This window comes from Leptodactylus fuscus, chromosome 3 (assembly GCF_031893055.1).
Source record: "Leptodactylus fuscus isolate aLepFus1 chromosome 3, aLepFus1.hap2, whole genome shotgun sequence".
Classification (NCBI taxonomy): Eukaryota; Metazoa; Chordata; class Amphibia; order Anura; family Leptodactylidae; genus Leptodactylus; species Leptodactylus fuscus.
The window spans coordinates 73,599,166-73,624,872 of NC_134267.1; the positions used below are offsets into that span (position 1 = coordinate 73,599,166).

The window sequence follows — 25,707 nt, forward strand, 5'->3', positions numbered from 1 at the left end:
CCAGATCGGGTAAGCCAACAGTGCGCTGAACTCAGCGCACTGTCAGCTTTCCGGCAGTATATAGAACTGCCTGTGGGCAAAATGGTGAAAGGTCCTCTAATAGAAAACTCCCATAAATGACCCCATTTTTGAAAATGAAACTAGTCTTCAAACTATTCAAAATTGTATAAAGTAACTTTATTAACCCTTTAGGTGTTCCACAGGAATTAATGCAAAATGGAGGTGAAATTTCCAAATGTCATTTTCCATTTCAAACCACATTTTTCTGTAACAAAGAATGGGTTAAGAGCAAAACATAGCAGTTTGACAATTTTCAACATGCCTGGAAAAATAAATAAATCTAATTAGTCGCAAACAACGACAACTATGAAGGAAGCCAGAAGTCAACAGAGTTCTCCTCAAGCGCAGCTGAGGAAGATCATCGTCGCCAACAACACATGCATTATATGGCGTCGCAGCGAGCTGCTGAGATGCCGGAACAGCCACGGGCACAGTGCGAAGAACACGTTCAGCGGCAGGCCAGCTTGAGAGCTGCAGAAACGCTGGAGCAGGCGGATCATCAACACCAACAACACGCTCATTATGATGTTCCAGCGAGGTGCTGAGATGCCGGAAAAACAACCACGGGCACAGAGAGAAGAACGCGTTCAGCGGCAGGCCAGCTTGAGAGCTGCCAAAACGCCGGAGCAAGTGGATCATCAACGCCAACAACACGCTCATTATATGGAATCCCAGTGAGCTACCGGAACAATCACGGGCACAGCGCGAGGAACGAGTTCATCAGCAGGCCAGCTTGACAGCTGTCGAATCATTGGAGCAGGCGGATCAACACCAACAACATGCTCATTATATGGCATCCCAGCAAGCTGCTGAGATGCTGGAACAATCACAGGCACGGTGTGAGGAACAAGGTCAGCAGCAGGACAGCTTGCCAGCTGCCAAAATGCCGGAACAGGCAAACCATCGACGCCAGCAATTTGCTGAATATAGGTAGACAGACGAAGTCGCTGGCAGAAGCTAGTAAGCTATTGTGATGAAAAAAAAAAACCTGAAAATGCCAACCTTTTGGCGACACGATCATGTGCAGTGTGCCTGAGAGGCGCCCAAGGCCATATCTGCTCTCCTTAAGGTCTGATATAAAAGAAAACTTCAGGTTTCAAAGAGCACAAAAAGTTAGGAAACTACTGGGAAGGAGGAGATTTTCTGATCATTTTTAGCAGAGAGAGAGAGCATTTTGAAATTTAGAGGCGCCTGTAAGGCGCACTGCGCATGACGGAGGGTTAACAAAAATCCAAAACCGTGCCAAAAACTTTTTTTTTTTTCTAAAAGTTGACATATTTTGACACCCATAACTTTTTTATACTCCCATGCACAAGGATATATAGGGTGTCTTTTGCGGGACCAGGTGTACTTTTTAGTTATACCATTTTGGGGAATTGCTTTTGCTTTGATCGATACTTAAAATTTTTATTGAAGGCAAAACAGTGAACAAATGGCGGTTTGGCACTTTTGATTCTCCCCCCCCCATTCCGATACGCCGTTTACCATACGGTAAAAATATTTTTATAGATTTGTAGACTGGGCGTTTTCAGACAAAGGTATACCTAAATGTGTATGTGTTTCACAATATTTAAGTACTTTTATATATATTCTAGGAAAAGGGGGGTGATTTGAACTTTTACCTTTTTGTATTTTTTTTTCCCATTTTTTAAATTTTTTAATGCATTTATTAGACCCCAGGGGGTCTGATCACTAATGCAATGCATTACTATGCAAATGCATTGCATAAAACCGGCATTTCTATTGCAGGCTACATACAGACTACAGGCTACATACAGTAGCCTGCAATAGAAATAAAGCACAAACAGGATTGGGAGGCTTCACAAGGCTCCCGGCTGTCATGCCAACGTGACGCCGGCCCGGCTACCAAGCAGCTGCCATATTTAAACACCCGTAATACGCTGTAATAGTATGGTGTATGTCAGTAAGGAGTTAATGAATAGGGCAACAAGGCAGGTAACGTTAATCGTCCTTGCACATTGTGGTAAGGTGGGAGACTATTCCAAAGGTTTGTCTGATAAATACAGACATAGCCACGACCTTCAGAGATTATTACAAATTCCTCTATAACCTGACACCCACCCCCTCACAATACATCTCTGATACTGCCTTGCCCACTCTTACAGTGGACGCCGCCACACACTTAATCACCCATTTCCCAACAGGAACTAGAGCTAGGCATCTCTTGCCTCCTCGGGGACAAGAGCCCAGGTCGACTGCTATATAGCCCACTTATACAAACCCTGCAAACAGAATTTTCCCCTTTAACACAGTCTCACCGGACACTCCATTCCCTTCCTCCATGTCCACGTAGGACCCCCAAATTATGTCCCAGTTATAGACCTATCTTCCAGATCAATACTGACACAAAAAGGTTTCCATAACTGATTGCTAGCAGACTCCCACCCTATCTAGCTCATATACAGCTTGGGGTTTCCTTTCCACCAGATGTGGCTCTCCATCTTTCAGTAATGCCATAAATGCAGTACTGCATGTAAAGCCCAGGAGACTAATTATGGAACAGAGTCCATTCTGTTCTTCACAAGATTTTACCCTTCTCTGTGGATCTCTGCTGGAGATGTGTCGCTGGTAGTCAATGATGCTACACATTTGGTGAAACTGTCCCCTGCTACACCTTTTTTGGCATGAAGTCCGTAGAGTTACCAAGACTAGAGATGAGCGAGTAGTGAAATATTCGATATTCGTTTTGAGTAGGCCCTCAATATTCAATATCGAAATCATTATAGTCTATGGGGAAAAAATGCTCGTTTCATGGGAAACCACTATTTGACTAATGAGAGTCACCAAGTCTACAATGATACCCCAGGAAATGATGCCAACACCTCTGAAATGCAACTGGGACAGCAGGGGAAGCATGTCTGGGTGCATCTAACACACCGAAGTCCCAGTATTACCCCACTATCATAGCAACCAACTAGACACTTCAAACTCACTATGGAAAGCGGAAAAATACTTGGAAACCTTCTTTCCTCTACATTAATATGGACAGAAACACAAATTTAAACCTAAAGAAACATTAGCATGCGCTCATCACAATCCCTGACTTGATAGCTGCATTAAGGAGGATGCAGGCTACAACGCTGACAAGGCCCGAACACCAGGAACAGGTGTTACAAGGGCTAGCGGATAATGCTTACAGCTGCTTTTCCACCAGCCAGTCAGCAACTACCTCCAGTCGTGTTCATACCCAAGAGTCTGCCCCTCCTTCCTCCCAACATGCCCAATCTTCCAAGCAGAGTCATTCCACCCTTGCCCCCTTCCAGGAGCTACTAGAACAATTTCTGTGTCCTGATGCCCAAACACTGGAGCTCCGCCCAATATACCTGTCCCATACGGGTCTGAAGCAAGGTGTATACTTGCCATACAGTATAGACCATACTTGCTATATGCTCAAAATATATACCGTGTATACTTGCAATACACTTTGCTTGTATACATCGGTTTATGCACCCAATATACCTGTCCCATACGGGTGTCAAGCAAGGGGTCTGTTTGCCATACAGTATAGACCGTACTTCACATACGCTAAAAATATATACCGTGTATACATCAGTTTGTGCGCCCAATATACCTGTCTTATACAGGTTTAAAGCAAGGGGTATACTTGCCACACAGACCGTACTTGCTATATCGTCAAAATATATACCGCAGATACTTGCAATACACTACGCTTGTATACATCTTGAAATGTGTAAGGTAGAGGAAGGGGACGAGGATGGGGGTGTGGAAATCCAGCTGGGGGCCCAGGCCACGGTCAAGCTACTGCGGATGCAATGCCTACTGGTGAGGGGCAGCCAGCATTGTGCTCATCCACAAAACCAAAGTTCATGAAATTTCTGCTAGCCCCGGAATCCACCATAACTGATGTAGAGATGCACACAGATCTGATTAATAATTTAAGAGGGACAAAGTAATTTGAATCCTTGTTCTCCTTTTTAACCTGACGGGTCACTGATGATATATAATGGACACTTTCTCCAGCTGATTGTTCCCCCTCTGAAGCTGAAGATTCCTCATTGGATGCATCAGGATCCATTACAGCGGCCACTGTTCTCCGGTGGCGATTTGCAGAGCGGCTTGGGCAATTTATAAGGAAATGTCCCGACTTTCCACAATATAAGCACAGATTTTCTTTGAACCTATATTCTCTTCGCTCTGCACTCGCCCGTTTCTGAATTGCATAAGTCTGCATCGATTCTGGTTGGGATTCTCTGGAACTGCTGATCAGATGATTTTTTTTATAACCCAGTGGTGATGCGGTAGTGTATTGACTGGTCGTACGGTTTGCATAGCCCCATTTCTCGTCGACGTTCTGTCAGACGAATATCAATCAATGCAGTGATCAATAAATTCAGAAAAGACCGAAGGAGCTTTTGCTCGTGCTAATTCGTCTTTAATATTGCTGGAAAGTCCACTCTTGAAAAGTGCTAGTCTTGTGGTGTCGTTCCAGCTAGTGTCCACGATCCATCTCCGGAATGCCATGGCATAATCCACAACAGAACGTCTGCCTTGCCGTAACGTTAATATGGTGGACTCTGCTGTAACCATTCGATTGGGGTCATCAAACATCCCTTTCATGGTGTCCATGAAGTCTTTGTAGTTATTTAGGCAGACGTCATCAGTTTTGATTAGCGGATTTGCCCAGGCAATAGCTTTGTGTGTTCACAGCATAATAACACACAGCACCCTTGATCTCTCCGTTGGATACTGGTTAGAATGCGCATCAAAATACAAATTGCACTGGTTTACGAATCCTCTGAATTTATCCTGGGGACCATTGAATCTAAATGGTGGCAATCTTGGGGATGGAGCAGAGGTGGGAATCCGTCCTTGTGCATCTAGCTGTGCAATACATGCTGTGACCGTATTCATAGATGTCTGCAATTCCTGCAGAGCTTGGCCTTGCATAACGATTTTACCAGTGGTCACTTGATCAAAAGATTCCCATTGGTGCTTCATATCTTAGACTTCCGCATACATTGCGCCCAAAGTGACTTCTACCTTTTTGAAGCAGACCTCCCAAGCTTCTTTCCCAATGGACTCCATTGTAGGGTGTTGGTTTCGTGTCACGGTACTAGTGGCACAGGATCAGGAGTCCAGTCGTTGGGTAATGCAGAGAGGGCTGGAGACAGCACGTGGGTAGCCCACAGGGGCTGAGGTAATAGTCCAAGAGCAGATAAGCAAATGTCAGGTAAAAGTCTTGCAGTAATTCAGGAGCTGTATTAAAGCTACGGTGAGTTTGCAGCCAGCAGGTGACGTTCCAAGGAACTAAAGAAGATCTCCAGCAAGGAGGTCTCCTGGGTGTCCAGGCTGTATTTGGAATGAACAGAACATGATACCAACACAACAGGAAGTGTCAGAGCCTCCTATATCTATGCAACCCAATCAGGGTTAATACAGGGCGGATTCCAATCATTAGAAGCAGCTGATGAGTCTCAGGAGTAGGCTTCACACAGAAGTCCAACAGGCAGTTATTCAACAAGCCCAATAGCTCAGGAAGCAAGGAGACACTGGGCAAGACAGAAGGTCACAGATTCAAATCCTGACATCACTCCCCTCCTAACGGCGACCTCTGGGCGCCACAGGACCTGGTTTTGTCAGATACTGCTGATGAAAAAGTCTAATCCAACTGCACAATCTGATGCATCTACCTTGACTTCGAGGGGGGAAGAAGAGAGAAAAAAGAATGAGGGGGGAGGGGAGGGAGATAGAAAGAACGAGAGAGAAAGGAAAGAGGGGGAAAGAGAGAGAAAGGAAAGAGGGGGAAAGAGAGAGAGGAAGGGGGGCGCATAAGGTGAGAAGAGTTAGTGTGGAAGTTACACAGCAGAAAACTGGACCATTTAAACAGATGCAGGAGATACTAGGAGCTCCCAGAAACATAAAGATACATGGGTGCATTTATTAATCCATTAATAGCGCTAACAGACATTTTCTAAAATAAAATTTTTTGCCACGAAAACCTCTTTAACCCCTTAACGCACTGGTCAGTAATAGTACGTCCTGGCAAGTAGCACGTTCGCGCTCAGGTCAGTACTATTACTGACCAGTAATGGCGCCGGCACAGAAGCTGTGCCTGCGCCATTACACCTGGCACTTGGCTACATTACACAGCTGAGGGCCAGGACAAGCTGCCCAGGTGAACTGCTGGTCGGAGCTCCGCTCCGATCAGTGGTATTAACCCTCTCGATGCCGCGGACACATGTCCGCGACATCGAGAGCGTTTTCTCTTTGATCTTCCCCCCTGGCGAGATCGGGGGGTTCCCTGATGAATTTTATGCAGCCCGGGATCTGGCTAGTGACCCTGGGCTGCTAGGACCGCCACTTACCTGGTGATCCTCCTGCCTTGATGACTGGAAGTGTGTCTCTGCGTCTGCAGAGACACACTTCCTATATAGCCTGCAATATATGTGTATTGCAGGCTATACTACTGGACCAGCAATCAGAGTATTGCTGGTCCAAGTATAGTTATAAAACAAATAAAAAATGTAAAAAAAAAGTGTAAAAAAATAAAGTGTGTGAAACAAATAAATTAATAAAGCCCCCAAATTCCCTTTTTCTATAGCAAATGAGTTATAAAAAAAAAAACACCTAAAAATTAATAAAAACAATGCATATTTGGTATCGTCCGTAACAACCTGTACCATAAAACTAAAACATTATTTCACCTATATGGTAAACGTCGAGAAAAAAAAACGGAAAAAAAACAGCGGAAATAATGATTTTTTGCCATCTCACCTTAAAAAATATGCTATAAACAGTGATCAAAAAGTCGTATGTACACCAAAATAGTACCAATGAAAAGCACAGGTTGTCTCGCAAAAAATAAGCCCTCAACCAAGTCTGTCAATCGAAAAATAAAAATGTTAAGCATCTCAGAAGATGGCGATGCAAAAAAACATTGATTTATGTCCCCAAATGGGTTTTTGTTCGGCAAAATTACTAACACATGAAAAAACCTATAAATGAGGTATCGCTGTAACCGTACCGACCCGCAGAATAAAGTTCACATGATACTTATGCTGTACACCATGTGGAAAAACATTTAAAAAGTAAAATGCAATGCCAGAATGATTTTTTTTTTTTATCCAGCAAAAAAAAAAGTTAATAAAAAATAGCCAATAAGGTTTAGGCACCCAAAAATGGTGTCATTACAAAATGCATCATATCCCGGAAAAATACAAGCACTCATATGGCCACATCAGCACAAAAATAAAAAAATACAGCTTGAATAATGTGAAGACAAAAAAAAACAAAACAAAATCGCCAAATGCGTCAGGAGGAGAATATATAAGTGGTGCGAGCTTATGTCAGGGTACAGACCAGTTTTGCAGCTTACAAGAAAAAAAACAATAGAAGAGACCCCCAAAGCGAACCCCACCAATCATAGGAGCTACTGGGACATAGTAGGGAATTTGGTGCTCCCAATGTCCTCCGCACAGCTTACCGTATTTTACGGACTATAAGGCGCACCGGACTATAAGCCGCATTGCCCATGAGCGCCTTATAGTCCGTCTCGGTTCATATATAAGGCGCACCGGACTGCATTATATGTTATTGAAAGCGCCGGCAGGCAGACTTTGCCAGCGGCCGCTTAACCCCCCGCGTGCCAGCCGCTTCTATTGGAAGCGCTCGGCAGGCGAGGAGGGGCTCTATCAGCAAAATCATGCTGATAGAGCCCAACCGTAAAAGTTAGATTAAACTACCCCCCCCCCCCCCCCCCCCCCGTTTTAAAATAAAAGCCTGAAACAGAATGTGAAACTTACCGAGCGGCGCAGGGTGGGCGGGCATTCAGGCCTCCTCTTCCTCCGATGTTCCGTCCTCCTCCTCCGCCGCTCGCTAACTGAGAATGGCCTGGGCGCATGCGCAGTAGCCGTAGAAGCATTATGATATTGCGCATGCGCCCCGGCCATTATCAGCGAGCGCCGGAGGAGAAGGACGGAACATTGGAGGAAGAGGAGGCCTGAATGCCCGCCCGCCCGCCCTGCACCGCTGGGTAAGTTTCACGTTCTGTTTCAGGCCGGCGTGACAGCAGGGCTGCCGGACACTTCCCATTCATTTCTATGGGAGCCGGCATGCGAGCGCTCCCCATAGAAATGAATGGACTGCTTTTTTCCATTCATTTCTATGGGGAGCGCTCGCATGCCGGCTCCCATAGAAATGAATGGGAAGTGTCTGTCCATTCATTTCTATGGGGAGCGCTCGCATGCCGGCTCCCATAGAAATGAATGGGAAGTGTCTGTCCATTCATTTCTATGGGGAGCGCTCGCATGCCGGCTCCCATAGAAATGAATAGGAAGTGTCCGGCAGCCCTGCTGTCACGCCGGCGTGTACGGCTGTGATACACGCCGGCGTTCTGTAGTGTGAATGCACCCTTACGGTGCCTTTTATGTATGTATGGAAGCGGCACGCAGACTTTGCCGCCGCTTCCATCCATATATAAGCCGCACCGGACTATAAGCCGCACTTACGATTTCTGAGGAAATCGTAGGTTTTTATGTGCGCCTTATAGTCCGGAAAATACGGTATATATTACCTCTTCACCATCCGCTGTGCATTCACGTCTGGGATACTAATACTCACTACACCCCCTGATAAATTCTTTGAGGGGTGCAGTTTCCAAAATGGGGTCACTTTTGGAGGTTTCCCACTATTGTGGTACTTCTAGGGCTCCGTAAATGCAACATGGTATCTAATCCTAATGAAATTGCTGCCCGAAATCCCTAAAGGTGCTCTTTGATTTCTGAGGACACGCATTGAGTCACGTTGCACAGAAGGGCCACATATGGGAAATTTCTACAAACTGCAGAATCAGAAATAAATATTATGGTATGTTTTGCTGTTAACCCCTTCTTTGTTACGGAAAAATGTGGTTTGAGATGGAAAATGTGCATAAAAAAGTTACATTTGGAAATTTCACCTTCATTTTGCATTAATTCCTGTGGAACACCTAAAGGGTTAATAAAGTTCCTATATACAATTCTGAATAGTTTGAAGACTACCGTTTCAAAAATGGGGTAATTTATGGGTGTTTTCTATTATATAGGCCCCTCAAAGTCACTTCACAACTAAATAGGTCCCTAGAATACAAAATCTTTAAATTTTCTTGAAAATCTGACAATTTGCTACTAAAGTTATAAGCCTTCTAACTTCCTAGGAAAGTAAAAGGACATTGAAGAAACAATGCCAATATAAAGTAGACATATGGGAAATGTTAATTAGGAAGAATTTTGTGTGATAGGACTGTCTGTGTTTTCACGAGAATAACAGAAACTTTATTAATTTAATTTTATGAAATTTTTTAGTACATTGTCCTTTTTTTAACAAACGTAAAGTATAATGACCAAAATTTACCACCAACATAAAGTACAATGTGTCATGAAAAAACAATCTTGGAATCATCTGGATAGGTAAACGCATTATAAAGCTATCCTCACATAAAGCAAAAGATGTCATATTTGAAAAACAGGGTCTGAGCCAAAGTACCCTGCGTCCTTAAGGGGGTTAAGTCATATGCCCTACTTACCGTATATACTCGAGTATAAGCCGACCCGAATATAAGCCGACCCCCCCAATTTTACAACAAAAAACTGGGAAAACTTATTGACTCGAGTATAAGCCGAGGGGGAAAATGCAGCAGCTACTGGAAAATGTCAAAAATTAAAATGGGTGGAGTTTTTGGGTGCAGTAGTTGCTGGGGAAGGGGAGGGGGTGTTTTGGTTGTCTGTCTGCCCCTTCCCTGAGCTTGAGGACTGGGGGTTTTTCCCCACTTGGAATTCAGTCTGGCTGAATGTAGGGTATCTGCAGTGCTCCTATTAACCCCTTCCCAACGGAACAGGAGCACTGCAGATCCCCTATATTCAGTAGACCGGGCACTGTCAGACACAGGGATACTTAATGTGTATGTGTGTCACAGTCATTTTCTACTTTTATATGTATTCTAGGGAATGGAGGGATTTACAACTTTTTTTTTTTTGCACTATTTTATGTGAGATTCTATACATTGATATTGTGGCTGGTCATAGACCCCCCTCACCCTCCTAAAAAAAAATTAAAAAAATAAAATTTTTTTTTTTTTGCTGACGCTAGTATAAGCCGAGGGAGGCTTTTTCAGCGCAAAAACTGGGCTGAAAAATTCAGCTTATACTCGAGTATATATGGTACTTTTATTCTAGTACTTGAAACATGTAAATGCTCATAGCATTGCCATCAGTTCACTCAACCATAGCAATTGTTTCTGATTTCCTGTTGCAGCAGGATATGTTGTTCTTTTATTTTTTTCCCTTCTTGTTTTTGTAGGCTCAATAAAGCTTTATTTATAAAAAAAGACAAAAAACTACCATATATACTCGAGTACAAGACAAATTTTTCTGCCCAGTTTGTGCTGAAAAAGCCTCCCTCGGCTTATACTCGAGTCAGCAAAAAGAACCAAACAAAAAAAAACAACCTTTTTTTAATTTTTTTTTATGTTTTTTAGGAGGGAGGGGGGGTCTATGACCAACCACAATATCAATGTATAGAATCTCCCATAAAATAGTGTAAAAAAAAAAAAAAAAAAGTTCTAAAACACTCCTTTCCCTAGAATACATCCAAAAGTAGAAAATTACTGCGAAACACATTGAGACACAGGGTTACCTAATGTGTAAGTGGCCGGTCTACTGAATATAGGGTATCTGCCATGCTCCTGTTCTGTCGGGAAGGGGTTAATAGGAGCACTGCAGATACCCTATATTCAGTAGACTGGCCACTTTCAGACACAGGGTTACCTGATGTGTATGTGTTTCGCAGTAATTTTCTACTTTTGTAGGCTGAATTCCAAGTGGGGGGGAAAAAAAAAAAGTCCTCAAGCTCAGGGAAGGGGCAGACAGACAACTAAAACACCCCCTCCCCTTCCCCACCGCCTACTGCACCCAAAAACTCTGGCCATTTTAATTTTTGAAATTTTCCAGTAGCTGCTGCTTTCCCCCCTAGGCTTATACTCGAGTCAATAAGTTTTCCGAGTTTTTTGTGGTAAAATTAGGGGGGGTCGGCTTATACTCGAGTATATACGGTACTAGGCAAGAGATAAATACTCTACAAATCAGCAGTTTTGTTTTTGGTCATCAAGCCAAACAATGTGCTGAGACTTCTTTGCAGAAGATGCTATCGTACTGATAAGTGTGCTATTATGTATATCTTTTTTTTTTATGTAGATTGTGAGCCCCTCATAGATCTCACAATGTACATTTTTTTTTCCTATCAGTATGTCTTTTTGGAATATGGGATGGAAATCCATGCAAAAACGGGGAGAACATACAAACAGATGGTTTTTGATGGGATTTGAATACCAGGACCCAGCGCTGCAAGGCTGCAGTTCTAACCACTGAGCCACCGTGTGGCCCCCTTATGCGCTATTATGTATATGTAGAGATAGAATCCACTAGTCACGAAAGATTATTTCAGAGCTTATCTATCCTACGTACCACCAGCCCCTCTTTGAAATCACCTCTGCGCATGTCACAGAACATGCTTATAAAAACCTCACTCATGGAAGTCAAAAGGGCCTAGTAACAGTTGGAATTGCAAGATAACATGGAAAATTAAAAACAGTAACAATTCTTACAAAAAAAAATGCATTTTTATGTTAAACAAAAAGTCACTTACTGGTGACAATTTCCCTTAAAGATTGGTTCTAACAAATAAAATAGCCTATATTGTACAGTCAAATAGTCATTTTCACTGTGATATGACAATTTACCATTAAAAAAAAGCCTCTTCATAAATTAAAGTTAAAAAGTTAAAATACCTTGGCATCCCAGTTCTTATTCAAATAATATATGCAAGTAACACATCTTCCATCTGCATTTGGGTTGTCCACATGTCGCACATAGCCTGTTCCTTTACCAGGGTAACAAGCGACCATTGCCTGTTAACAAAAACATTGTAGATGTACAACACTTCATATAACACATCATATAACAATCAATTCAACTAAAGAGTTAAAATAAGGGGGAAAAAAGTATCAATTCTGGGTGTTTATTTAGACATTTTGTTTACATTTATAAAATTCTAATTGTAAAATTAAAAAGAATTACTGAAATTTTAATTATGTGACAATAAAAGATGTACAATTTTATGTAAATGGTTATGGTTAGTCCCTTCCCAACATTTAAAAATGGCAGCCACTCAGTGAGTGGCCACAATAGTCACTGGGTGTCTGTTGTACAGGTTTTAGAGGAGGAAAATAAGGGGAAAAAAATTTTAAAGCAAAAACTGGTAAAATATTTAATATATGGGAGTTGTAGTTTTGCAACAGCTGCAAGGCCACATTGACAGGTGACCCTGCAGCTGTACGGGGATGCATAGAGCGTTTTTTTTGCGGGGCCAGCTGTACTTTTTAGTTATACCATTTTGGGGGATATCTATTGCTTAGATCACCTTGTATTGAAAAAAAAAAAACAGGAGGTGATTTAGAACTTTTATTTATTTCATATTTTTAAAACTTTTTTTTTTTACTATTTTATTCCCCCCCGGGGGCTTGAACCTGCGGTCACTTGATCGCAAGTCCCATAGACGGCAATACAAGTGTATTGCCGTCTATGGGCCATTCTGTCTATTAGTATTACGGCTGGTCATAGAGACCAGCCGCAATACTAATACAGCAGTGACAGGCCGGGGAGCCTCATTAGGCTCCCGGCTGTCACCCGGACAGGTCGGCTCCTGCGATATCGCCACGCAGGAGCCGGTCTGTAACGTCACAGGTACGGGGCCGGTGGGGACCGGCCCCGGGGGAGAAGAGGCCACGGATACTGACCCGGCATCCGCTGTACTAGAGAGGCGGATGCCGGCACGGGATAGACGCCGGGGCCTGAGACATCGCTACGATCCTCTGCCCTGCATGAAGCATGCAGGGCAGAGGAGCGCAGCGATGTCGCAGGCCCCGGCACCTGTAATGGCGTCTATCACTTGCCGGCTTCCGCCTCTCTATTACAGCGGATGCCGGGCGCCACCTTCAGACTATAAGACGCACCCTTCTTTTCCCCAAAATTTTTTGGGAAAAAAAGTGCGTCTTATAGTCCGAAAAATACGGTATACAGCAGAGAACTGGAGCTAAATGCCGTTGATCAGTGTCTGTACTGATTATGAGCATTGAGACACCATTTTCCTGGCGTCACCATTTTGACAAGGATCGGTAGCACCTGGAACAAGATCCTATTGAAAGCACCCAGGTAGGAAGGCTGCTTTATACAGGAAGGCTGCTTTATACAGCCTGTCATAAAAATGCAGGTATTTTTCAACACATTGAAGTGTTGAAGTGCATTAGCATTGTAATGCATTGCATAAGTGATCAGAACCAATGGGGTTCAAGACTCCTACGGGTCTAATAAATAAAGTCTAATAAATAAATAAAAAAATAATCGTTCAAATCATCCACACTTTCTCTAGAATACATATCATAGTAAGAAATTACTGTGAACACACACACACACACACACACACACACACACACACACACACACTAGGTAGCCCACTTTTGTGCTTTTTTTAATAAAAAGTGATCAGAGCAATAGACAATGCCTAAAATGGTATAACTAAAAATTATAGATTCACTAGAATTCCATCGACTTTGAGGGTGCCTTCACACAGTTACTCTCCGTACATTTTGTCCAATTTACACGTGTAAAAATACACGTATAAAATGTAGTTAGCCATGGAGTTCAATGGCTTTTTTTTAACGTGCGTCTTTTTGCACACGCAACAAGACGCATGTTTATAAAAAAAAAACAAAAAAACATTGAACTCAATGGCTAACTACATTTTACACATGGATTTTTACAAAATGCACGGAGCGTAACTCCGTGTAAAGGCACCCGGAAGAAACTGCAATAGGTGCTTTTCTTTCGTGGAATTTCCATCGCAGCCAAACCACAGCCTTTATGCCATATAAGGCACCGATTTAAGGCCCACATTGAGGAAACGCAGCTCTTTCTGTTGCAGATTTTGCTTTTTTTTTTTTGTTTTTTTTTTGCCAAACCTAGACTAAGCAGAAGGTAGAACTAATTCAGATATTTTAATTCCTTTTGTAGCCATTCTTGGCTTTGGTTCAAATAACCTCAGCAAAATTTGCAACAAAAAGGGCAGTGTTTCTGCAATGTGGGACCTCAGTCTTAAAGAGGACCTTCCACCACCTCCAACAAGTCCAGCTCTTTCCACCAATTAATAGGTGCTGCTTCACTGATTCTGGCACAGTTTGATTTTTTTTCTCTTCCCCCACTGTTCCAGAGTAATCAATACTGTTTCTGTGCTTGATATGCTATTTAGACTCTGTACTGTGAGGAGGGCGGTGTCAGGCAGAAGTTCAAATAGAATGGCATGAAAACTGCCTGCGACTGTTGCTTGGAAATAATGGGGGCTAAAAAAATTTCCCACTCTTACCAGTGGAATAGGACCTATTAACAGATTTTAAAGGGATCCTATCATGGAAACCCTTTTTTTTTATGAGTAACATGTCAGAATAGCCTTAAAGGGATCCTATCATTCACACACTATTTTTTCCTAGGTACCACTTCGGAATTGCCTGAAGAAAGGCTATTCTTCTCTTATCTTTCGTCATCTTCTCTGTGCCACCGTTTGCCTACAATCCCGCTTCTTGTTGGTATGCGAATTATCTCTCTTGCAGCACTGTGGGCGGGCCCTGGCGCTCAGACAGCACTGTGGGCGTCCCCAATGCTGTGAAAGAACTCTCTCCAGCGCCGTCTCCATCTTCTTCTGCAGCGTCATCTTCAGCCTCTTCTTCCGGCGATGGCTTGTAACTTCTAGGCCTCGGTCAGAGCAGACTGCGCATGCCCACAGGCCATGAGAAAATGGCCGCTTGCACAGTACTGTAAGCGGCCATTTTCTCGTGGCCTGTGGGCATGCGCAGTCTGCTCTGCCCAAGGCCTAGAAGTTACAAGCCACCGTCGGAAGAAGAGGCTGAAGATGACGCTGCTGAAGAAGATGGAGGCGGCGCTGGAGAGAGTTCTCTCGCAGTACTGGGGACGCCCCCAGTGCTGATTGAGCGCTGGGGCCCGCCCCCAGTGCTGCGAGGGAACTCATTTGCATACTAACAAGAACCGGGATTCCTACGGAACGGCGGCATGGAGAAGACAACTAAAGGTAGGAGAAGAATAGTCTTTCTTAAAGAGGACCTTTCACCATATCCGGGCACAGGCAGTTCTATATACTGCCGGAAAGCTGACAGTGCGCTGAATTCGGCACACTGTCGGCTTTCCCGATCTGTGCCCGGTGTGAAGAGCTTACGGTCCGGTACCATAGCTCTTCTATGGTCAGAAGGGCGTTTCTGACTGTTAGCCAGGAACGTCCTTCTGCCTCGCGGCGCCAATCGCGCTGTGCTGTGGAGCGGGGAGGAACTCCCCCCTCCCTCTGCTCACACAGCTTGTCCGTAGACGAGCATTATCAGGAGAGGGAGGGGGCGTTCCTCCCGGCTCCACAGCACAGCGCGATTGGCGCCGCGAGGCAGAAGGACGTCTCTGGCTAATGGTCAGAAACGCCCTTCTGACTGTAAAGCGCTACGGTACCGGGACCGATAGCGCTTTACACCGGGCACAGATCGGGAAAGCCGACAGTACGCTGAATTCAGCGCACTGTCAGCTTTCTGGCAGTATATAACACTGCCTGTGCCCAGATATGGTGAAAGGTCCTCTTTACGGCTATTCCTACGTGTTACTTAGAAAAAAAAAAAAAGGTTTCTATGATAGGATCCCCTTAAGAACTCAAATTTATCTACAAATTTTTCATTTTCACAAGGGGTAAAAAAACAAACAAACAAACCACAATTCGTTATACAATTTCTCCTGAACATGGCAATACCCCATATGTAGTCATAAAACGTTGTACAAGTACATAGCCTGCTCTGAATGGCAAGTACCCTAACTGGCTTTTGGAGGGCAGATTTTGTTGAAAAAGTTTTCAGGTAACACGTCGCATTTGCAGAGCCCCTTAAGTACCCGTACAATGGAAACCCCCCAAAAGGGACATCATTTTGGAAACCACAACCCTCTAAGAATTTATAAAGGGATATAATAAGCAACCCAATAGATGATTTCCAAGAAGAAATGCAGTGGATGATGTAAAATGAACACTTAAATGTTCTCAGATATATGCTTTTAAATGCCAATATGTTATGTCCATTTTCTGGCACTGTGAAAGGTCAGCTCTCCAGTTACTAAGCCAAGTTTCTTGATTTTGGAAACCTCCTACACACAGGTCTTATCTCTTGCCTGGAAGTAGTCAGGGTTCAAAAGTGAGAGAGCATTCACCTGACACAAGCTATGCACAACATATCACACACTGAAATTACATTTCTGGAAAAAATGGCAATTTTCTCCATCATCTATGCATTAATTTCTGGAAAATTAAAGTAACACTTGGGGGTTAAAACCACCTGATTAATGCCTAAAGGGATATAGTTTCCATGATGAGGTCACACGTCAGAGAACTGCAGCTGACTATCATTTCTAGGGCTCTGAAAAAGTGGATGGTGTCCAAAAACCTAAGTCTAAATCTGTGCTCCAAACACCAAATAGCCCTTCCTTTTTGTACCCACCTTTATAGTTTATAGCCACCTTCAACATTAAAGTGTACAACCCATTTCATCCCCACCCCATTTAGGAGACTTGTGGAAAACCCTGAGATGCTGTGGACAAGTTTGACCTCAGAACCTAAGGACTTAACCTGTTTCTCCACTATCACTGATGATAAACGCTCCCCCCTAATCTCTATATCTCATCTTACCTCCTGCAGACTTGACCCACTCCAGTCACATCTCATCCCCAAACTCACTGAAGTCATTACTCTGGCCCTAACCCATCTCTTCAACCTACCCCTAACCAATGGATCCTTCCCTTCCGCCATTAAACATGCCACAGTCACACCTATATCTATCGTCCTTCGACCTCTCCTCTCCAGCCAACAATCGCCCCATCTCACTCCCGTACACCTCAAAACTGCTTGAACACACGTACACTCCAAACTATCCTCCTATCTTTTGTCCAACTTACTTTTTGACAGACTTCAGTCAGGCTTCAGACCCTGTCACTCAACAGAAACTGCCCTAACCAAAGTCACTAATGACCTACCGGTAACTGCCAAAGTCAAGCGTCACTCCTTTGTCGTCCTCCTCCTTGACCTCTCCTCTGTCCTTGCCACAGTCGACGACTCCTTGTTTGAAATGCTCTCTTCCCCTGGAATCACAGACCTGGTCGTTTCCTGGATCTCCTCATATCTCATCAACTGCACATTCAGTGTCTCCCTCTTGCCATGTCCCCTTTCTGTAGGTGTCCCACAAGGCTCCATTCTAGGACTCCTCCTATTCTCTACCTACACCCGCAGCCTGGGGCAACTCATAGAATCTAATGTCTTTTTTATTACCGTTACTATGCTGAAGACACTCAAACTTATTTCTCTGGATCAAACATTGCCTCTCTGTTGTCCACAATTCAGAAGTGTCTAGTGGCCATAGCCTCCTCTCATTTTCTCAAACTCAACATAGAGAAAATAGAGTTCATCACCGTCACCACACCTTGTACAGCCCCTCTACCTGACCCATCTATCAAAGTTAATGGAACTACGCTTACCCCAGTGCCACAGGTCCGCTGCCTTGGACTCTGACCTATTCTTCAAATGACACATCCAAACCCTCAACACCTCCAACTCAAAAACATCCATCAAATCCACTCCTTCCTCACCCCTGAAAATACAAAAATGCTAGCCCCTGCCCTCAATCTCCCGTTTAGACTATTTTATTTATATAGTGCCAACATATTCGGCAGCGCTGTACAATTTGTAGGGTTCAAGTACAGACAAAAAGATACATTACAAAGAAAGTCAGTTCACACAATGGGACTGAGGGCCCTGCTCGCAAGAGCTTACTTACTATGATGTAGAGGGCCTCTGTGCAAATACTCTCACCACCCCTCCAGTCCACCTTAAACTGTGCTACTCGTTTAAAGAGGACCTTTCATCACTTGGGGCACATGTGGTTTTATATACCAATAGAAAGCCGACAGTGCACTGAATTCAGGTGAAGAGCTATTGGTGCCGTACCATAGCTCTTCACCATCAGAAGGGCGTTTCTGACAGTCAGTCAGGAATGCCCTTCCTCACAGTAGCGTCTATAGCGCTGTACTATGAGAACGAGGAGGACCGCCCCCTTCCCCTCCTGATAGTAGTCATCCAAAGACGAGTACTGGGGGAGGCGTTACTCATCGCTCTCACAGTACAGCGCTATAGGCGCTGCTGTGAGGAAGGGCGTTCCTGACTGACTGTCAAGAATGCCCTTCTAACAGTGAAAAGCTACGGTACCGGCACGGATAGCTCTTCACCTCGAGCACAGATCGTGAATTCAGGGACTGTCGGCTTTCTACCGGTATATAAAACCGTATGTGCCCCAAGTGATGAAAGGTCCTCTTTAATATACCTCTCCCCCGTTCATCATCTGCCGCTCCCTTCTGCCATACCCTTAAACGATTACCCATTGCCCAGCAAATAGAGCTCAAGTTGCTAACACTGACATACAAAGCCATCCATAACCCATCCCCTCCATATCTCTGGCCTAATCTCCTGCTACCTGCCCACACATAACCTAACTCCGCTATTATATTTTTTAATGTAGATAGTGAGCCCACATAGAGATCACAATGTACATTTTTCCCTATCAGTAGGTCTTTGGAATATGGGATGGAAATCCAAGCAAACACAGGGAGAACATACAAACTCCTTGCAGATGTTTTTTTGCCCTTGGCGGGATTTGATCACCAGGACTCCAGCGCTGCAAGGCTGCAGTGCTAGCCACTGAGCCACCGTGTGGCCCCCACCTCCTAACTCCGCTATTATTTGTTCTTCACACAACTGTCTCCAAGATTTCTCCTGTGTATCCCTCATACTATGAAACTACTTAACAAGGCACATAAGACTGAACCCCACCATCACAGGCTTCAAGAAAGGCCTGAAGACTTGCCTATTCAGGAAGTCCTACAACCTCCAATAACGCTACAGTCACCAACATCACCATCTGAACAGCCTCTCCCCTCACCTTCTGTCTCTCTCCCTCTTCCCTCATAGATTGTAAGTCCTTGCGGGCAGGGCCCTCTATCTCACTGTGCCAGTCAGTCACTGTTAGTAGTATATTTGTTTTGTATATTTTGTGTGCTGTATGTAAACCCTCAAATGTACAGCACCAAGGAATTAATGGTGCTATATAAATAAATAATAATAATACCACCAGTGGTCAGAGCTCAGCATTAGCACTTTGGGCACTTTGAGAAAAAAGTGGATTTACATTGTTATCTTCTGAGAGGCATGACAAAACCGGCTGAAAGCTGGGTCATTCCATGTCAGGTGGACCAGTGCTCCCCACTCGACCATCTCCGATTTTGCTGAAAATTTATAAGGATGTACATGTATGTTTGAAACAAGGTTCTGTAAGTTTTTAGGGCCAGATATCAAATACCTGGGGCACTGTTGACCTTTCACTGGAGGTTCCACCAAGACCGCGGCTTCAGCTAATAGGATTTTGCAAACTTTGGCACATAGACATTAGAGTTCTATACTGGCTATGATACTGAAATTTGACATACTAGCTCAACTGTTGCTGCTAAACATGATAAAATTATTACCGGCTATCACAAAACAATATAATCGGCCGCAATTTTGTGTCAAAGTAGCTGGAAAATCCCAAATATAACTCAAGACCAAAAACCAATAGTAACTGGTGCTTTGCCCTGTACACCAAACATCTACATAACTTTGCATTGCTGCAATATCATGGTCAAAGCATATGTATTTGTGGAGATATTCACACCCACATATGAAAAACGTATAAAATTCAAATTTTACCTATTTTTAGGTCAAATTTCTCAATAAGGGTACCCCTAAAATCTATTAATTCTGATATCAATGGAAACAGCACATTTTTCTCTACAAGGATCATCGGGGTTTTTTTTGGAGTCTCTCAGTTTAAGAAAAGAAAAATGCCACTGAACATGGGGTTATTTATGCGCGTAATGCGTTGATTTTGTGTTTGATTTTCAGATTATCACATTCTTAATTTGATTACAGTCGTATTGTTGCTAGCAATGTCTATTATAATCAAAAACCTATAAACCTTTTTATTTATGAAAACTTGACTATTGTTACATTTTAATTGCATATATTATTTTTTTTTAGCCCATGTAGATAGATCTGTCAGATCAGAAATGCCTTTTGTGCCAATTGCAAACCTCCAGTCAGGGCAATACATTGCCTGCATTTACGATAGCAACTGGCGGATATTTCTGAAATTTCAGTTGACGACCATGATGCATTAATAAATTTTATGCATCCTCATGGACCAGCTAACTTCTTTCACTGGCCGGTGAGAAATGATACCTGCTGGATTCCCAAGCATTCAATCATTGCAATACTTCCAGCACCAGCTGCAACAGCAATAGGACGACAATACAGCTTCTCTGAACCGATTATGTTGCAAATTCAGCAACAATTCCAGACCACGTAGACTGAACATTATGGCTTGGGAACCAACAAAAGATACCCAATATTAGGCTTGGGATCCTAGGCAAAGACACCCACCCTCAGGCTTCGGAACCTGCGATAAAGAGACCGCCTGTGGCTGGCCTTGCACGGCTATTGGCCATGGCTCCTTGGCGATGGGGCTGCCAATTCTCGAAAGACAGCATTATTACAATTCTTAATAGGATTATAATACCAATTCTTAGGGAATTGGTAGTGGTATAACCACCATGGACCAACGCAAGGGTTTGAATAGTGCAGTTACCATTCATTGCGTATGATTAAAAAAAAAAACATGTTCAGTGGCATTTTTCTTTTCTTAAACTGAGAGACTCCAAAAAAACAAAACAAAAAAAAACGTTGATCCTTGTAGAGAAAAATGTGCTCTTTCCAATGATATCAGAATCAATAGATTTTAGGGGTACCCTTTTTGAGAAATTTGACCTAAAAATATGTAAAATTTGAATTTTATACGTTTTCATCATATGTGGGTGTGAATATCTCCACAAATACAAGAGCTTTGACCATGATATTGCAGCAATGCAAAGTCATGTAGATGTTTGGTGTACAGGGCAAAGCACCAGTTACTATTGGTTTTTGGTTTTGAGTTATATTTGGGCAAAGTTTGGCATAAAGGTCATGCGGCGTGATTTTCAAGCTACTTTGACACAAAATTGCGGCCGATATATTGTTTTGTGATAGCCGGTAATAATTTTATCGTGTTTAGCAGCAAAAGTTGAGCTAGTATGTCAAATTTCAGCATCATAGCCAGCATAGAACTCTAATGGCTATGTGCCAAAGTTTGCAACCTCCAGTGAAAGGTCAACAGTGCCCCAGGTATTTGATATCTGGCCCTAAAAATTTACAGAACCTCGTTTCAAACATACATGTACATCCTTATAAATTTTCAGCAAAATCGGAGAAGGTCGAGTGGGGACGATTTTAAAAACTGGTCCACTTGATGTGGAATGACCCAACTTATTTCTTGTATTACTAGCTGTGCTGTGTATTGATCCTGTTTTAGGGTACATATAGCATTTTGTTCACATTTAAATCCTTATATTGTGATATGGTGAATAATCACTTCTGGGCTATATACATTATACACACACAAAGAGTTTAACAGTGACATTCGCTATCGTTATCACGTTCGCTGGTTCAAAGCCTAGCTAAACAAAACTGCCTAAGGCCAGGACCATTACAGGAGAGGTCTTAGGCCCCTTGCAGAAGGCAGTGGTAAGTGTGCTATCTGTGTATTTCAAGGATAGCACGCTGACCCACTCATATCAATCAATTGGCCCATACACACAACTGTGATTTTGGTGATCTCGTGTGTGGGACGCAAAATATAGAATGGCCCGTACTTCCATGTCTCCTATTCCTTTATTGAAAGGAACCGCGGAAGCACGGCCAGTGCATGGGCTACACACGAGAAGCATCTCCATGTCTTCCTGTGCCGCCCGTGCTTTTAATTCATGGCAGACCAGTTGTAGCATGGTTTTCTGCAACCAGCCTTAGCGTGTATTCACACTGAGTATACGCTCACTGATTCTGAACGTGTATCACATTGAAAGCAATAGGGAAAAAAGCAGCCCAATAATTTCTATGGGGAGCGCACGTACGCCGGCTCCCATAGAAAGCAATGGTATCTGTTTTAACTCCGCTGATTCGGAACGAGTTACACGTTCAGAATCAGTGAGTGTATACTCAGTGTGAATGCACCCCTTGGGCTAATTGCAAATGACCATGTGTACTTTGCGGTCAGCAAATTAGTAATTAATGTTCAGTTTTTGCAGACAAAGTGTCATCAGTGTGTCTTCAGCATCAGTGAAATACGACAGTTTCTTCAGTGTGCGAACCTAGTTTGCGGATCCACAAAAAAAAACACACAAAAAAAAACCACAGGAGACATATAATGATGTCTCTAGCTTGTCCGCAAAAAAGGACCGCACACCGATGACACTGAGTGTCATCAGTGTGCCATCCTAGGTTCTTAGACTCCCATAAGCGAGTCCGTTCCACAAAAACTGAACAGAATAGGACCTGTTCTATCTGATGTGGCACAGAATCGCGCACAAAGCGAGTCAGATTTGGATGGGATCTGCCATGTATTCGGGGGCAGAATCCCTCCCAAATCCATGGAAGATCCTTGTGTGAACCTATTTTTAAGGGAACAAACTTCCGAAGTAGGGTTATCCTCCTCCAACTCTGATTTAAGTATCTGGGCAGCACAAATGAGAGAACACACTATTGGAGCATCGTGAGGCATAGCAATTTGGAGCAACGGAGCCATTCTTTAGAGATCTCATTTGAATATTCAGGGAGAATGGTCATCTAACCAGGTTGCTTGTTTAATATGCTTCACGCTGGTGACAGACTCCCTTTAAATGGAACAGCTCAGAGTGATTTGGGACACTAAACCACCCACAAATCTTTACAGAGAAGAGGTACCTAAAATAACACTATTGTAAAGCTATCCGTGCCAGCATTAATATATTAAAAAAACCAAAAAAAACACACAGACCTCTATATTTACCTAGAGATGAGTCTGTTGATTCTCATCAGACTCGTCTCTGGTGCATTTGCAGTGGTTCAGTGAAGATGGGGATGTATACCTCAGCTTCACTGTGCAAGTGCCAGAGGTCTGGCAAATGTACAGGGAAGTACTTTCCCCGCCTTAACATATCCAAGGGGTACAGTACAAACGCTTGATTATGCAGCCACTGAAAGCTTTACAAAAGGGCTTTTTGGGACATTAAACCCTCAGTTTGTAAGAACATGCAGGCAGTTTATAGTTTCAAATCGCCCTGACAAGTTCCCTTTAAGGCCAACATCAACATCTGAGTCTCTGTCACAAATTGTGTGCTATTTGTACAATGACAGACTCAATGCCAAAAACTGAAAGGACCTCACCCCCCCCACCTTTATAGAGCACCTGTCTTGTGAAAAATCAGGTAGTGCCATTATTTTTGGTTATCTGTTCTAATCATGAAAAACATAAATAATGGAAGCAATATGAACGGTGGCTCAAAAAAGATGCAATAAGTAGACTTTGAAGCTTGGAAGTCTCCCACCTTAGTTCTCCCGTTTATCTTGAAGTTGCCCAACTTGCTACCGCAATGACGTATCAGGTCGTCCATGCTGTTCATTAGATGTCCAATTGCTTTACATGCTCCCTCCTTGCCCTCCACCCAAGTGATCTGGTCCCCACGGATATCCTTGGAAGAGTCACTCTTCTGGCTCACTAACTGTCCATCTGTAAAGCGTCCTGTACTGTGTAAAGCTTTCACCTCGCCAACTATCCTCTCTCCAATCTCCTGGCCTAGGAAATCATCCAGCACACAAATGCCATGCTTGTTCATGCATGGGATGATATACTCCAAAGCCAGCTTCTGTAAAAGTGGCTTGTTGTGACCATTGGGCCTTTCTAAGCCCTCTTCTGCTCGCCTGTTAGCAACATTTCCACATGCCTCACCAGACTTCTGGGTATAGTCTTCTTCATTAATTGCTCTAAGCGTGGCCCCTCCAACAACCACCTCCCGCTGCTTGGAAGGTAGGCACAGTGGGCTAGCCCCCCTGGGCAGGCTGTTTTCAGAAGGCCGGACTTCTAGAGTTTCAGTCTGCTGCACAGATGGTTTGTTGTTATTGAACTTGGGCAGACTGAATTCCGAACTGGAATGATTTCGCTCAGGTGAAGTAGGCTTTGTTTGCTGAGCGCTTTTTCCTGCAGCCTTTGCCTCGGTGCTTGGGGTTGATCCCTTACACACCAGTTTGTGTTTTTTCCAGTCCTGCCTTTGATGCTCCTTACTACAGTAAAACGAGCTACGACAACGTCCACAGCGTAGCAAGTCCTCCATCTTACCGCACAGTTCACAGTACTGGCGATCACGTTCACGCTGGCTGCTACCTTCGCACCCTAGGCCACCTCCACCAGCCATAACTACGGCTTGCCGCTTGCGTTTGAGACTTTGTAAGTTTCACGCCAGTCCGTCACCAGAGAATTATGAGCCAATACGTCAGGAGAGCCGAGGGTCCATAAGCATGCCAAGCCAGACACACGTGTTAACCTGTCAAACATGCACACTTCACTTACTAGTCATGCCACTCGACTGCTCCTTTACCGGACTAACAATGATTTCTTTGCCCGGGAGCAAACGCAGGACAAGCGCTGTACTTATACTGGTATAACAAAGCTATATACACAAAAAGTTGGCGCTCTGCCCAGAACCCCAGGAACTATAGCATAAATCGCAATGAGAGCCCTTCTGTCGCTTCCTCTTCAGGAGGAGTAGGACCTTTGTGAACGTCACAATCATGTGACCTGGAGAGCGAGCTCTTTACCACGTGACCATGGTATTTCAAATTGTTGTGAAATAGCGGAAAAAAAATGTCATAGTGTTATTGTCCCTTTTCCCGCTCCCTATTTGAGCGTGAATAGCAGAGGTAGGTATTAGTAAATGGTTGTGCCTAAATCCTAGTCCCTCTGACCATTAACTCCTGAGTAGGCCTCAGATATATAAATCTCTCTATATTATAAAAATGAATTCTTGTCTGTCTGCCTGTTCTCTAATGCAAACCAAACGACTGGACCAATCTTCACCAAATTTGGTACAGAGATACCTCAGGTATCCGGAAGGTTTAAGACGAGACTCCAACTCGCTCGGGCGTACCATTGCTGAGATACAGCATACCAAACACAATGCCCCCCCCCCCACCGCCCCTTAGCCCTTACAAACCTGCAGGTCTTCCACTCATATTCCAACTGCAATACACATGGTCACACCACGTGCACAATACAACACTGATGTCCAAACTGAGATATCATCATCAGAGGATTATATACACAAATCAGCACACAGTATCACACGCCATAGGATTAGATACACGCGTCTGCACACAGTCCCACACACCAGAGATTTAAATACACGCTTCTGCACACAGTTCCACACACTGAAGGATTAGATACTTGCGTCTGCACACGGTTCCACGTGCCGAAGGATTAGATATACGAGTCTGCACACAGTACCACACTCCAGGGGATTGGATATATGCGTCTGAACACAGTACCACATGCCAAAGGAT

At 43.7% G+C, this 25,707-nt stretch overlaps 1 protein-coding gene across 1 annotated transcript in view; it reads right to left on the reverse strand.

The window, feature by feature from the left end:
* Positions 1–24,910, reverse strand: part of EGLN1 (egl-9 family hypoxia inducible factor 1) — a 79,789-nt gene extending 54,879 nt beyond the window's left edge. Inside the window, exons 1-2 of the mRNA XM_075267795.1 lie at positions 23,700–24,910; positions 11,864–11,983 (exon numbers count right to left, since the gene is read on the reverse strand). Coding sequence (XP_075123896.1) covers positions 11,864–11,983; positions 23,700–24,563 — 984 coding nt within the window. The 5' untranslated portion in view covers positions 24,564–24,910. The remainder of the gene's footprint in view (positions 1–11,863; positions 11,984–23,699) is intronic.
* Between the last annotated feature and the right edge of the window lie 797 nt (positions 24,911–25,707).